The sequence below is a fragment of the Manihot esculenta genome, chromosome 1, assembly GCF_001659605.2.
Source record: "Manihot esculenta cultivar AM560-2 chromosome 1, M.esculenta_v8, whole genome shotgun sequence".
Taxonomy (NCBI): domain Eukaryota; kingdom Viridiplantae; phylum Streptophyta; class Magnoliopsida; order Malpighiales; family Euphorbiaceae; genus Manihot; species Manihot esculenta.
In genome coordinates, this window is record NC_035161.2 from 35,480,726 (window position 1) to 35,495,564 (window position 14,839).

Here is a 14,839-nt window from a genome sequence, read left to right on the forward strand (position 1 = left end):
AATATAATTTAAAAAATAATTTAACTAAATTAGATCTATTTAAATTTAAAATAAAATAAATTCATAATATTTATATTTTAAATTGATATAAATTCGATTTAAATATATACACAACTTGAGGGCTGTAAAAAGCCAATTATGCATATAAATAGTATATAAATTAATTAGATAGAAAGTGACGGAAGAGAAAAATATGGCATTGTCTAGACTAGACAAACTTAATGCGGAGACGTGGGGTCTCATCCCAAGTGGTCTCTTCTTTCAAAATCACGTGAAAAGGGTTTCAAGAAAAATAATACCTCAAAAGTTTGTCTCACATTATCATCGTACGATAATAAATTATTTTTAATAATATTATAATCCTTCCCATTTCCACAAATTCACATTCCCTTCAAAAAATGTTTTTAATTAAAAATAATTCAATGTATAAGTGAAGTTAACAAAAAATGTTTTAACCTTTTAGAAACTAATAACTTTTAAATTAGCACATAAGATTTTTAATGTAATGACGTAACGCTTTTGTAAGGCTTGCGTTACCTGAATCAGCCAATCATTCCTTACCTCTGCCAATCACCGACTTCCACTTTCTTTAAAATTTTTAATCATTTTCTATTTTCGAATTAACTAAGGGGGAAAAAAAAGGATGACTAAGCTTGATGATGAGAAATTTTGATTTTTTTTTTTTTAAGTACCTTTTGATTTTGTGTACACTTGTTTTATATATATATTAACAAAATAATTTAAATTTTGAATTACATTTAATTAAAAAACATGTTAAAATAATTTAAATTAAGCAACGATTTTAAACGATTATTATGTCAGTTTCGAATTTATCCAAATCGGATGTCGGTGATTGGGTTAACTAAGAGCCTACTTGCTTGGCTCCACAAACAAGGGGGGCTGAGCTGGGGCTTGGCTTTCTCAAGCGATCTTGGAAGCCGAATCATCCTTGTTAGCTGTAAAGTGGCGGCCACGTAATCACAATTTCACCATTATTTATTTTCCTACTTCAACCCCTTATTTATAATTAGAGATTCAACTAGAATTTAATTAATTAAAAATTTTAATCAAAATGATAGAATTTATTTATTTTTTAAATTATAATTTTTTAATTAAAAATAAATAAAATCATATCTGATTTTATTAAAATTTAATTAATTTTTTACAAAATAAATCATAACAAAAGAAGATAAATGTTTTCTAAATTTATCAAATTGATATTTATTAATTAAACCCTATATTTTTTTTATTGAGGTTCTATTAATATGATTTTTTTTGTCCTGTAAAAATAAAATATTTTCAAATAATATTATACACTAAAAATGATTCTTCATATAACTTATGTAAAAATAAATCGAATGGCCTATAACTCCACGTGAATTGGTTGTACAATACACGTGTAATAGTCTTTGGGTGTGGTGTTTCAGGGCAACGAGAGCGGTGGGTGTAACTGGTGTTGGGCTGTGGGAGACAGATTTTTGGATTGCGTAAATCCTCCCGGTGTTTCAATTTTATAATTGAAATTGAAATTGAAGTTTATAGATGGGATTTATTTTATTGGAAGTTTTATAATTTATTACTATTTATTCTTTTAATAAAATCATTATATTTAAAAATAATAATAATTTTAAAAAATGATAAAATTTATGAAATAAAAAGAGTAATTTATTTATATTGATAAGTTTTTTTATAATATATGGATCAGATAATAGTGTACTTTTTAAAATAAAAAAAAAAAGGTATTGGCCTAATAAATAATGGCACATAGAGAAAACATTGATTTCATAGTCAATAAATGAATGAGCCGTATGATTTAGGGCACCCGAAATCAACGACATTTTATCTTTGTTTTTGTTTTTTTTTTAATTATTGCATTGTGCATAATAGGAACGCAAGTTGCTGCAGTCTGAATGATCATATTCATAGAAATACTTTCTCTTTCACTTGCTGTCCCAATACTTTCTATCCTTTTTTTTTCTATTTTTCCCTTACTTTTGAACATTCATGTTACAAGTGGCTCAAAAATCCCCCCAAAAAAAATCTTCAATGATATATCATATTCATGATTAAAAAAGAAAAAGAACAGGGAAATAGAAAACAAACAATCAAGGAAAGAAAATAATCAACCTAAATATCGCAATACAAGGGAGAAAATACAGCCCAAAGCATCCTAAGCAAAGGCCTGAAGAAAAACAACCCAACAAGATTATTAAGTCCCATATAGAAAAGGATCCAAACATACCACAAACTCTAGGAATTCACCCTTCTACCCTAGCCTAAAAGCATGTTTACTCACTGAGGAACAGCGAGAAGCACATCACATAAACTCATAAACAACCACCTCCGAAACTAGACAGAAAAGGAGAAAACAGAGGAAGATAACCAAAGGGATGCATGCAGCCGATGAGAAGAAACGCTGGAAGCCAATAATCCTAGCCTTGTTACTCGAAAAGGTTTTCCCAGCTCAAATTCTCAAAACTCACCAGATATTAATCATCAATTTTTAGTAAACTTTATTTTAATACACTAAAAGTTATGTTTGGTTCAATTTCAATTTTTAAATTTTTATGGAATTTAGTTAAATTCCATGTTTTACATCTAAATAAAAATAATAATTTAATTCTAATAATTTAATTCTATGGAATTGGATATAACTAAAACGAATTCTTATCAAATTTAATGAAATTTAAAATGAACACCTTTTGAACTAAAATACTCTTCTTAAATAATTTTCTCTTAATAATTTATTTATCTACTATTATTATATATTTACTATTATTGTATATAGACAATTATATAATATATTTTCTTCATTTTTTTAATTTTATAATATCTAAATTTATTTTCTCCTAAATTTTCAAATTATAAAAATTTATTTTAAATTTATTAATACATTTTAATGGATTTATGTTTTTTTATTAATTGTTATAAATTTATTGTATGAATTTTTTTATAGAGTAGAACTTTTTATTTTATTTTTAAAGGTAATTTAAAAAATGAAAAAAATAAATTATATAGAATTCAATTGAATTTTACATTTTACAAATAATAAATTCATTTCAAATAGAATTTATTTGAATTCTAAATAGTTTTGTAAAATAGAATTGAACCAAACAAATTATTTTGTATAATAATAAATTTAAAAAAAATTTGACAGAAATTTGCCTCGCCACTCCGATTCACCACAAAGCGAGAAGAAAGGAGCCATGCCCGCCCTCAACATTCGGGTTCCTCCAAGAGAAAGCTCTAAAGCCATTTGGGATCTAGAAGCTGCAGCGGGGCGGAGTAATGGGGGTTTTCCATAACTGAGAACTATAAGTTATCTTTGTTCAAAGATATAAGGTATCAGTATTACTGTTAACTGTGATTTCTGTCAACCAGCAATTACAAAGTAGAATCTAAATATATCCTAATCCTCGCACATTATGCCAACAAAATTTAAGAAAAATGAGATAAGTCTTTATCTTTCCATTGGCATATCAAATTAAAAGGCAAGGCTTCAATAACAAAGATTAGCTCTGTATTGAAATCAGCAGTAGCGTACCTAAATCGATGCCCAAACCTTCTCGGCGCACAAACACCAACCATACATCTAAGACCTTAATTATACTTCAAGCAATGCCACCAGGATTAAGGTCCCTCGGTTTCACGAGATGCTCAAGTGGAGGAGGAAAGAAAAAGGAGAAGAAGAAAAAAAGAGAAGACAATTCAAAGCTTCATTTAATTTCGAAATCCAATCTAAACAAGCAACCGCCACAAAATTAAAACAGTCTCGAACCACACCCCTTGTAAATCTTTCAGAGTTCAAGATAAGATTCAATAACAGAGGATTGGCTTATTATACTAGGCAAGCACAAGGGACAGAAAAACAGCCAGCAATGGTTGCGCCAAGTCACAGAAAAAGGCATTCATGTAACTGAACAGATGGCTGGAGACCTCCATCACTCTTTCTTGACAGTGGCAGACTTGATTATGTCAATGAATTCCGGCTAACATAAAGCAAATACGAGTAAAAAATCAGCCTCCAAAGTTCAGAACAACAAAGCAAGTAAGAAACCATGACAGCTGTATCAACAAAATAGCCCACCTTCAAAGAAGCTCCACCAACCAAAAATCCATCAACGTCTGGTTTTGCAGCCAACTCTTTGCAGTTTCCACCATTAACGGAACCTAAAAATTCGATAAGAAGCGCAAACCTAAGTTCCAAGCAGAATTTATGATTCACATTGGCTGACATACTAAGGAAGGAGATTGATCTTCCCTACAAGATGACTGTAGGGTGCTTTTGCGCCTGCTTTTATCCAAATCATCTTTCCCCTTTTGCCCCAAAACCCTCTAGTTCTCCCACAACTAGAACCAGCACAATACAGTTCATAGTTTGTAACTCTTTAAAATACAATATAATCATATGACTTGGTAAGTCGAGTCAGGCCTCTTCAGGCATTTGACTTTGCCATTAGTAGACAATTAAGAACAAAATTAAGGACATCACATAGGATAAAGCACGAGGATACACAACGCGCTTGTTCATATGCAATGATTGGCAGACTGTTAAGTCTATAAACAGTTATTAAGTTTAGAAAGCAGAGCATAAAATAGGTTAAAATTACCTCCATAGATAATTCTTGTTGATGCTGCAACATCAGCACTAACATTGTCGTGAAGCCACTTCCTCAGTTCCAAATGGACCTAAAGCATTTATCAACCAAATGTAGTAAACAAATCAGCTTCAATAGGTAATTAAGCTACTTCCCATGAAATCAATCAGAGCCCTATGCAAAGACTAGTTGTACTAACATGAGTAGAGGGTTATATAATGCAAGAGCATCAGATATATGAGTCATGAATTAGCATAAAATTAATCAAACATAGAAGTTTCTTCAATGGCAACCAAATTATTTTAAAATTGGCAATAAGAACAGTTTGTCTACATGTGTCATTCTCATATAGAGAAGAGAGTTCTGTAGGTTACTAACCAACACTCGAGAATCAACTTATAAGATCCAAGTATCCACAGAATCCACAGAATTTAAATACAAGAACTGTGAATGTAAAGATCACAGAAAGAAGACATTGACTAAATAACCTGTCAAATTCAAGCTTACCTCTTGTGCCTGAGCAGGTGTTGCAACCTTTCCTGTGCCAATGGCCCAAACTGGCTCATAAGCCAAAACAACATTAGTCCAATTGGTTACTTTTTCTGCAGGGAAATGACAAGGGATTGTTCATCAGCTGTGAAAATAGGCAGACAAAGAGGAGAGCAGAGAAGTAAAATCTACAATGTGCAATTACATGTCCAAGTAGAAGATACTTCAGGGGGGAAAACGAAAAACTTTGCAATTATATAAAATATATTTGCTAAGAGAATATCTTCAGTTTTCCACTAATGCAAGATCCCAGCTACAAACTAGGTAAGCATAAACTTCTCTAAAAGCAACCCATCAGCCTCCCCTAACCAATGCATAGAGAAACTTGGTCCCAAAATCCTAAAAATGAAATTTGTGTCTCGAGCTATAAGCACCTGCAATTGCTTTTGTTTGTGCGGCAACAACAGCCATTGTAGATCCTGATTCTCTCTGCTCAAGTGTCTCACCAATGCAAGCAATCACTTTTAAACCTTGAGAAAGTGCATATGCAACTTTATCCCCAACAAACTGCAATAACAAGACACCACATAAATAATGCAAAAAAGAATATGAGAAAAGAAAATGCTACACCAATAATAAGTACTCTAGAAGCTAAAACAGCACATCATTAGTGAATGAGATATGCCTAATGCAACATGACATGCTTACCTCATTTGACTCATTTAAGAGAGATCTTCGTTCAGAATGTCCAAGAATGACCCACGGAACGGATAAATTCACTAGCATCTCAGCACTGTGCACAAAAATAACCATCAACTTCAAATAACAAAAAAGAAAAAGAAAATTGCATATCACACTAGCCAGTTTGCTGAAATGCACACGCATAAGAATGGCATAAAAACATTTTTTAAGCTAGAAATTCCCCTAGAAAAATAAGCTATACAAGGATCAAATTTTGGGTTAAGTTCTTAGCAATAAGGGCCACTGAAACAAATTCAATATTACAAACTCTTGCTTTTACATCTCAGGGAATCTTGGATTTCAGTTATTATATAACCTTATCATGCCATATCTCATAAAATACATCATCCAAAACACAGTAAGGCTTGTCCTGCCTAAGATGGGAACTGTTCATCAGGTGCAACATCATACATGGTTAAAGAAGTCAATAAAGGCATACCTCCTCAAATGTCATTGATAAACCCATTGAACCATACAAAATACAAAAAGCAAATAGCTGTAACTCTACATTTTTCACTTTAACAGTTGTGTACAGAGAATACTAGCCCCGATAAGTGTGTTTTTTAACCTCAAACCACAAAATATTTAGCAAAAAAGGAGCTGCAGCAATGAACAGAGATGAAAAATCAGATGTAAACATACCTAACTTCTCCAGTAAAAGCACCACCTTTACGGACCCAACAGTTTTGTGCAGCAACCTGGAAGTCAGGTCTCAGTAAACCTTTTACCAGTGGAAGAAAAATAAAGGGAGGGCTCACAACCACCTCTGTACAACAGAAAAAGAACACCATGAAAAGCATGAAATCGGATTATACAAAACTACACATATGCAATCAGGGAGAATGAGAAAGTGAGGCACAAAAACTGTTTAACTGAGGCAAGCAACTTGAGGACTATAAGTTAGAATTCAGTATCATTCACTGCTGCATGTCTACAGGCAATTAACTTCATAGCCTATGTGAGATTCAATATTACTCTTCCAATGCCTCAGAAGTGCTCACAAGCAACTTGCATAAAGTGAGCTGAATCTATTTCTTTTCTTCCTATTTTTGAGCAATGGAGTTTTAAGAGAGTAATGGCTATCTAATAAGTGATTCACCAATAATTTTTTATTCAACAGAATCTAAGTAGGACATATTCCATTTCCCAGTATAATTGAACGACATTTATAGAGACCCAAATATTACTGTTATAAAGAAGGATGGAAGCAGAAGCGGCCAAGAGATTCCGATTCATGGTTTCCATTCTAATTCCGCCTTTCAAAAAAGAAATAAAGAACCCACCAAAACTTACCCACAACATCCTCAGGAGGGACCTCAGCTTCGTTCAAAGTGGTGACAATTTTCTTCACCTCCTCAGTCGTTCCATTCTGCAACTCAAGAAAAAATCAAATAAATAAACTCAACCTGTTAAAAATGGTACAATTAACACAAAATCACACATTAAAACCGACTAACGATTCGTCATATTTCATATGCAAATCAAATATTGAATATCGGACTTGAATTCATCAGATCTAATAACACCCGCAAAAAAAAAAGAAGATAAAATGATAGGATTCTTCAAGTCATGGAATGGTGATCAAAAGATCGGCACAATTCCATAATACAAACTCTCCAAAAAAGAAGTTTAAAATCTATATAGAAAACAAAAGGAACAAAAGGAAATGCAACCCCAATACAAGCAATAAAAAGAAAAGAGCGAGATAAACAGAATAAAACGAGTAATAAATCGGAAACATACGCATTTCCAGTTGCCGCCGATAAAGAATTTTCTGGCCATAATTGGGTAATCAAAATGAGAATAGAAACAGTAAGCGATCCAGAGCGCGTAGCCACTGGGACTTTCTTATACTAGACCCTCCCACGCCAGGTGGGTGCTTTGCATTTTTCGTTATGACAATAATGTCCTCTATTTTTTCCATTCCATTGCAAAATTACAAGGCCATCAGACTTGGAGTATTATATTTTATAGAAAAATACTAACAATTGAAATGTTATTATAAATTATTTTTATATTTATTTAAAAAGGTAATAAAAATATATTTATATAATTAAAATAACATTTTTTTAAAAAAAATTAGTTGAAGTTGATTTGGAAAATCTTATAAAATATCACTTGAATGAGAGAAACGGAGTAATAATATAATTAATATTTTTAATACTTAAAATTTTAAATTTGCTTTGATTTCATTTTAATAAAATTCATTTAAATTATATAAAGATGTATATTTTTATTAAAAAATTAATTTATATTTAATATTTATTAGAAATGTAAATATATTTAAAAAGGAAAAAGTGTAAATGATAAGATAAAGCGAGAGAAAAATAGAAAATGACAGATGAAATGAAAATAAAAGAAAAATAATAGTATAAAATGAGAGATAGTGATAAAAAAAGAAAGGAAAAAAAAAGAGAGAAAAAGAAAGAAGGTAAAAGAAGAAAATAATTAGAGAATAATAGAAAAGAAAACTTATGGAGAAGAAGGAATAAATGAGAGATTTAGGAAAAATGATTGGAGAAAAGAGAGAAAAGGCAGAAAATGATTGGAGGAGAAAATAAATTAAGATAAATAATAAAAAAGGAAAAGAAAGAAAATGAGAGAAATTAATATAAATAAAAAGTAAAAAAATGAGAAAAAGAAAAGAAAAGAAATTAAAGAAAATAATAGAAGAAAATGAGGGTAAATTATTAGATATCATTATATATATAATGAAGTGGTGCATCAAGTTAATAATATTAAGATAAATAATTAAAAAAATAAAATAAAATTAAATATCCATCTTAATTAATGTATAACTTTTAATAGTAGTATAAATTTAATAAGTAGTTTAGTGTACTATTTCAATAGGATAATGTAATATATTTAGAGTACTGAATATTCTCTAAAAAATGAAGTGAGAAGAAAATAAAAAAAAATAAAAGAGAAAAAAATTATAGAACAAATTAATGATAAAAAAAAAAAAGATAACAATTTCTAACGGACTGGGCAACAGATTGGCAATCCATTTGCTAAATTTTTTAAAAAGCGGGCTATTAGAGAATTATCAAATGATTTAAAATCTATAAATAAATTCATTTGAAAAAGGAATGGGTGAATTTTATACGATCTAATTTATTTCATAAATTTCAATACTTTTCTTTTACATATAAATTTAATGCTAAAATTTCGTAGCAAAATTTTAAATTTATTAATAAATTTAAAATTTATTAGAAATTTCAATATTTTTTAAATAAAAATAAATTTAATTAAATTTATATGCTTTCATTAAAAAATTAAATAAATTCAATTTAAAATTTTAAATCAATTAAACTCTTACACTTTTATTAAGAGTAATAGATTTTAATTTAATATAATATTATTTTTTTAATAATAAATTATTATTTTTATAATTTAAAATATAAAAAATAAAAATTTTAAAAAATATATAAATATAATAAATAATTTTTAAAATTACAAAAAAATTTATCATATAAAAAATAAAATATTATTTTTTAAATAATATTATATTAAATAAAAATTTATTTGACCTCTGAATAATAGCAAAAGTCAATTAATTTTGAATTAACTCTTAAATAAAAATATATAAACTTAATTGTATTTATATTTTTTTAAAATTTATCAATGCATTGAAATCATTTAAATTTTAAATCGATTAATAAAATTCAAATACTAATTATTTTATAAACTTATATTAATTACAATGGATTTTATCCGTAAGTACACCAACGAATTATTAACAGATATTAAAATCTGTCCACAAATTTTTTAAGTTAAAAACCAGTAATGAATATAAAGGCAGTGTAGCCTTGCGCATTCCTGTTGCCTGTAATACGGGGTAAATAGAGTAAATTATATTTTAATTCTCAATTTAATATTATTAATAAATTAATTTTTTATTTATAAAATTGAATATTTAAATTTTTGTATTTTTATTCTATTCAACAAGCCATTTTTCTATTTATTTTGTATTGGTATGTAAAATAAAAATATCAATTTTACTCCATATAATTGTGAAATCATTAAATTAAATATATTCACGTTCAAAGAATTTTAAACACTCTTGTAAATATTATCTATTACCATATTTCTCGTGAGGAAAAACCATTGAGCATACGGTAGGATGGATTGGGGACATCTCAGCTTGTTCATGTTCATGTCCGAGTAGTCTTCCTTCGGCAATCCCAATTCCTCTGAGCTTGTCCCTCTATTTTTTTATTTGTGCTTATCCCTCTTCAACCCCAATATCTGATGATCGATTTGGAAAATGTCAGCCTTTGATCGAGAACTGAAATTGCGCATACAGTGAAACAAGTTTCTTCTGTGCATTTAGGGTTCTTGGAATGAATCATATATATATATATATATATCACGTGATAAAAGTTATCCAAACATTAAATATAAAAGCATGTATAAACTGGTTGATACAAGAGTCATCAACTCTTATCTCTAACTAATAACATGCATTTGAATAGATATTCAAATATCAATTTCCATACATATATATTTATAAAACCCTAGCATATGCATCTAATTAGAAATATTTGGATTGTATTGATCACATACCTCTTTATGTTTGTTAGCTTGCATATCATCAAGGTACTTCACAACTTCTTTCTTTGATCGAAATTGGCGGCCATCTGGACTCACATAGTACTGCATGTGTACAACTCATCAATATTGATGGATAACCAAATACATATCCATATTTACATTACTGTCCCTGTACCTGTAAACTTCACATCTAAGAGACTGGGATCAAAAACAGGATGTACTTTCGTATCAAAAGAGCATATATATAAATTGATGCTCTAAATTCAATCATTTTTAATTAAAAATGAACTTGCCTTGTCTACATGGCCCGCGCTTGCACCATTGCGCCGGACCCATTTTTTAACTGTCCAACCATCTGGCAGCCAAGAAGGTACATCAATAACAAGTTGTGGCTGTGATTCCTTAGGAGGCTTGCTTCTTGTCCTCCCTCTGTGCCGTTTAGGCATGGGTTCTACCTCAACATGGATAGGCTGTGGAGGAGCAGGAAGAAGAGGGACCCTATTTTCTTGAACATGTTCATGGGTAGGGTTCCGTACTTGAGCCTTTTCCTGAATGTATTCAGTGAAACTGAATGCTAGATCCGGTGGAACCTTTTCTTGAAGAAATTCAGGTACTGATGTACTTTCAAGAAAAGTATAATCAATTGGAGTTGAGCTTAGATCAAGATAATCCCTCAAATCTAAGGGTGTACACTGCTCAAAGATGCTGACAAAATCATCGTTTTCGAACTGTCTCAAATCATACTCAGTCATGGTACGCATTTCATTCCTTTTGTTCATTGTTTGACAAAACAGGGAGAGATCTAAAGAGACAATGGAAAGGGATAGAGATTTCACCTAGCTTGTCAAAATTTTATAACATATACTAGAATAATGCACTTTAATTTCTTACCAATCTTGGATTGTCATGGGCAGTGTGATTTTACTGGAAAAATTAGCTCCATATTTAAACCAACCTCGTCAGAATATTCCACCTACAGTTACATTCAAAGGCTGCCTACCAATTACAGATTAGAATCTAATTCATTCATGCTTATCTCTATTCCTATTCACATTAATTACTCCCATATATGTAAATTTGGTATTTAAAAAATATATTTAATTTTACATTTTGATTTTTTTAAAAGGAGAAGAGAGTTACCTTTTAAAAATAAAATAAAATAAGAATAGGAATGTGCTAGCTAAAGTATTGATTATATTCAGTGGCGGAGTCAGGAGTTTTCCTTTGGTAGGGCACCGGCTGCGCCGCTGCGGCACCTTCATCCTCTTCAAAGCATTTTTCAGTCGTCGGTACGGCACGTGCCCCTTGTCGTACCTTCCTCCCGCCCCTGATTATATTGTCATGAAAGAAAGAAAATTTTGATATTTAGCAAGAAGAAAGAAGCCACGTATATATGAGAGTTTGCTAGTGTGTGTGTATTATTTGCCTGCTTTATTTCATTTTTGGTAGTTCTTGAATTTTAGATTATACTTACCATTTATGTTCATTAATTTTTTTTTTTTTTTAGTTTTATTCTAATTCATTTCCTTTCCAATTATTACAGGTATTCAAATTTTTTAATAAAATCTCTCTATTTTGCTGGCTTCCAACTATTCTAGATAATATATATGCAATTTCAAGTGAGACATTCTAGAAAAAGTTCTTCAATTTAATATATTTAAATTCGATATCTCATATATAATTTTATATGTTTATCTTTTAACTTTTAATTATAAATTAAGAGTTTTTCAAAGAAATCGGATTAGTGCATCATATAATTAATTGTTTGATTTAATTTAAATAAGATATTTCTTTTGTAATATTTAAATTATTTATTTTAAAAAATATCCATTAAATACTTGTTTGTCGCTTTTCTTAAAATAGTTTTATTCTTAAAATTAAAATCATAACATAAAATTAATGCGCTGCAAAACAAAATATATACTTTCATTTATTTTTTCATATCTTGTTATCATATCATTTAAAATTAACTTATCGATACAGAAAGAAATTTATCAGGAAAATATAAGAGCAATAGCGAAGGTTGGTAGGTCAGATTAAAGAGAAAAAAAAAAGATCGGTAGGTCTGATTCAAAGAAAAACAAGAGGTCGGCGGATCAGCAAGTCGAATGGTCGAAAGATCAACAAGTCTGATTAAAATAGAAAGAGAGGTCGACAGATCGGTAGGTCGACTAGGGCTGTGCAATCGGTCGGTTCGATTCCGAATCGAATCGAATTGAAAAAACCGAAAATTGAAGTGTTACAATTTTGAAAACCGAAAAAATTGATTATGGATATATAACCGAACCGAATCGAACCGATAAAAATCGGTTCGGTTCAGTTTGGTTCGGTTCAAACCGAAATCTGCAATTTTCTTTTAATTTTATATTTCTAATTTCAACAAATAATTCAATACATATTTCACATAAATTTATCAATAAATAAACCCAATTCTTCAACAAGATTCAAAATCAATAAATAAACCCAATTCTTCAACAAGATTCAAAATCCATAGACAATTGATCTTATACAACAAACAAAACCTAACCAAAGAAAAGCTCCACAGTAAACGCTATACAATGCAAGAACCCAATAAGCAGATTCATTATTTAGCAATAAAACAAAAATCATACCTCAATAAAAGAGGACAGACAGTCGACGATCGGCGACGACACTCAGCAAATCAATAGGGAGGGAGGAAAAGAGATTGATGGGGAGCGAGCAGTTCGTGACTTTATTCAGCAGATTGACGGGCGGCAACACTCAGCAAATCAATAGGGAGGGAGGGAAAGAGATCGATGGGGAGCGAGCGGTTCGTGACTTCGTTCAGCAAATCGACGGGCGGCGACACTCAGCAAATCAATAGGGAGGGAGGGAAAGAGATCGATAGGGAGCGAGCGGTTCGTGATCTCGTTCAGCAGATCGACGGGAAGAGGTTGACGGTCGACGGTCAACGGGAAAGAGAGAGAGATTAATGGGAATGGGATTCGATGATTCATCGTTAGGGATTTTGATTTAGACTGTGAGTGAATAGGGTTTCGGGCTGGGGGGAATCAGGAATGGGGAGGAGAATGGGGAGGAGAATGCCTGGGGTCGAAAGGGATGGAGAGCTTGGGGTGCTGGGTTAAGTAAGAGAGGGGGAGGGCTTGGGCTTGGGTTGGACCTAGCCACTAAATCGGTTATTGCGGTTTGATCGGTTATTTAATATATTTGAACCGAACTGAACCGAAAACCGAATAATTTTAAATATATTAACCGAACCAAATCGACCGTCCCGACTAACCGAACCGATAAATCGAAATCAACCGGTTCGGTTCGGTTTTTCGATTTAGACCGAGAAATGCTCTCCCCTAAGGTCGACAGATCGATAGGTCGAATGGTCGGAAGGTCGACAGGCCTGATTAAACGAGAAAGAGAAATCGATGGATAAGCAGGTAAGATGGTTAGAAGATCGGCATGTTTGAATACAAGAGACAGAAAGGAAATTACTAGAAAAAAGAAATTATATTAATGGCTGTAAAGATATAAAGAGCGAACAATCTCTCCCAGCAGAGAACTGCTATCATAATACTACTATCGATATTGTTTCCAAATCTAGCGGTAATAAATTTTTCAAGTAAAGTTTAGCTGTCATATCTACAACAGTATTTACCTGACAGGAAATCCATTAGAAATAAATATTTAGAATACTAGAACAAACATCGAGCATAGCCAAAATCGGAGTCCTAATCTCTCACGATATGTTAGTCGATAAACTGCAAAGAACATGATATACAATAGCTGAATCAATCTCACATATAATCGATTGAAAACTCGCAGTGTATGCCATTTTAACGGTTGCAAGAATAGCACGTGCCTCCTTTGGTACAACAAAGGAACACCATACTCGCATAGCAGTACCATGCACTATCTTGCCTATATTATCTCTAGTCACTACACAAACAACAGTAGGGAAAAACTGATTCAGCCAAGCCACATCACTGTTAAGTTTGGTACATTCCATAGGAGAGGACACCAAGCAGCAACTGAACTGTAATACCCGGTTAAACTCCTGTATCGAAATTTTCACTTTCTAATGGAATCTCAATCAGAATCTGAAATCTCGAAGTTGGAATCTTTAGAAAGGTAAAATATGATTTTCATAAAATGAATTTAAAGTTTTCTTTAAATCATGTTAAAAAAAAAAGAAGAAAAAAATGAGTTTTGAAAAGGTTTTAAGGTTCGGCCGCCAAAGGTGGTTTCTTCAGCCGCCAAAGGTGGTTTATTCAGCCACCTATAAAATACCTTCAGTTCAAAAATCAAGAGAGTTTTTTCTCCATCTTCGGGCAGAGGTAAGTCCATGCCCTTTTTCAGATGTTTTTGCTAAAATTACTTCAATTTCTTGGAGAATTCATGAGTTTTTACCTTGTTCTTGAAACTTTGAGTTTGGACTTCAAGTATTAGCCTTTGAAGACCTTCGGAAAATGATTTTCCCTCTT

General features: G+C 31.2%; 1 protein-coding gene across 1 annotated transcript; it reads right to left on the reverse strand.

Moving 5' to 3' along the window:
• Positions 1–3,699: 3,699 nt before the first annotated feature.
• Positions 3,700–7,727, reverse strand: LOC110624571 (triosephosphate isomerase, cytosolic). The gene is made up of 9 exons (XM_021769807.2): positions 7,572–7,727; positions 7,122–7,197; positions 6,471–6,594; positions 5,796–5,880; positions 5,522–5,654; positions 5,106–5,200; positions 4,611–4,689; positions 4,088–4,170; positions 3,700–3,989 (listed from the first exon to the last, which is right to left on the reverse strand). Exons 1-9 carry the CDS (start codon positions 7,608–7,610, stop codon positions 3,942–3,944), a joined length of 762 nt encoding a protein of 253 aa, XP_021625499.1. The 5' UTR covers positions 7,611–7,727; the 3' UTR covers positions 3,700–3,941.
• Between the last annotated feature and the right edge of the window lie 7,112 nt (positions 7,728–14,839).

What these genes read in the sequence shown, in the direction of transcription:
- LOC110624571 (XM_021769807.2), bottom strand. Translation starts at nt 7,610, where the DNA reads ATGGCCAGAAAATTCTTTATCGGCGGCAACTGGAAATGC. An exon ending in GCTTTTACTGGAGAAGTTAG is followed by an intron (nt 5,881 to 6,470) that starts GTATGTTTACAT and finishes TTTTGTGCACAG; the next exon opens with TGCTGAGATGCTAGTGAATT. An exon ending in ACAAACAAAAGCAATTGCAG is followed by an intron (nt 5,201 to 5,521) that starts GTGCTTATAGCT and finishes ATTTCCCTGCAG; the next exon opens with AAAAAGTAACCAATTGGACT.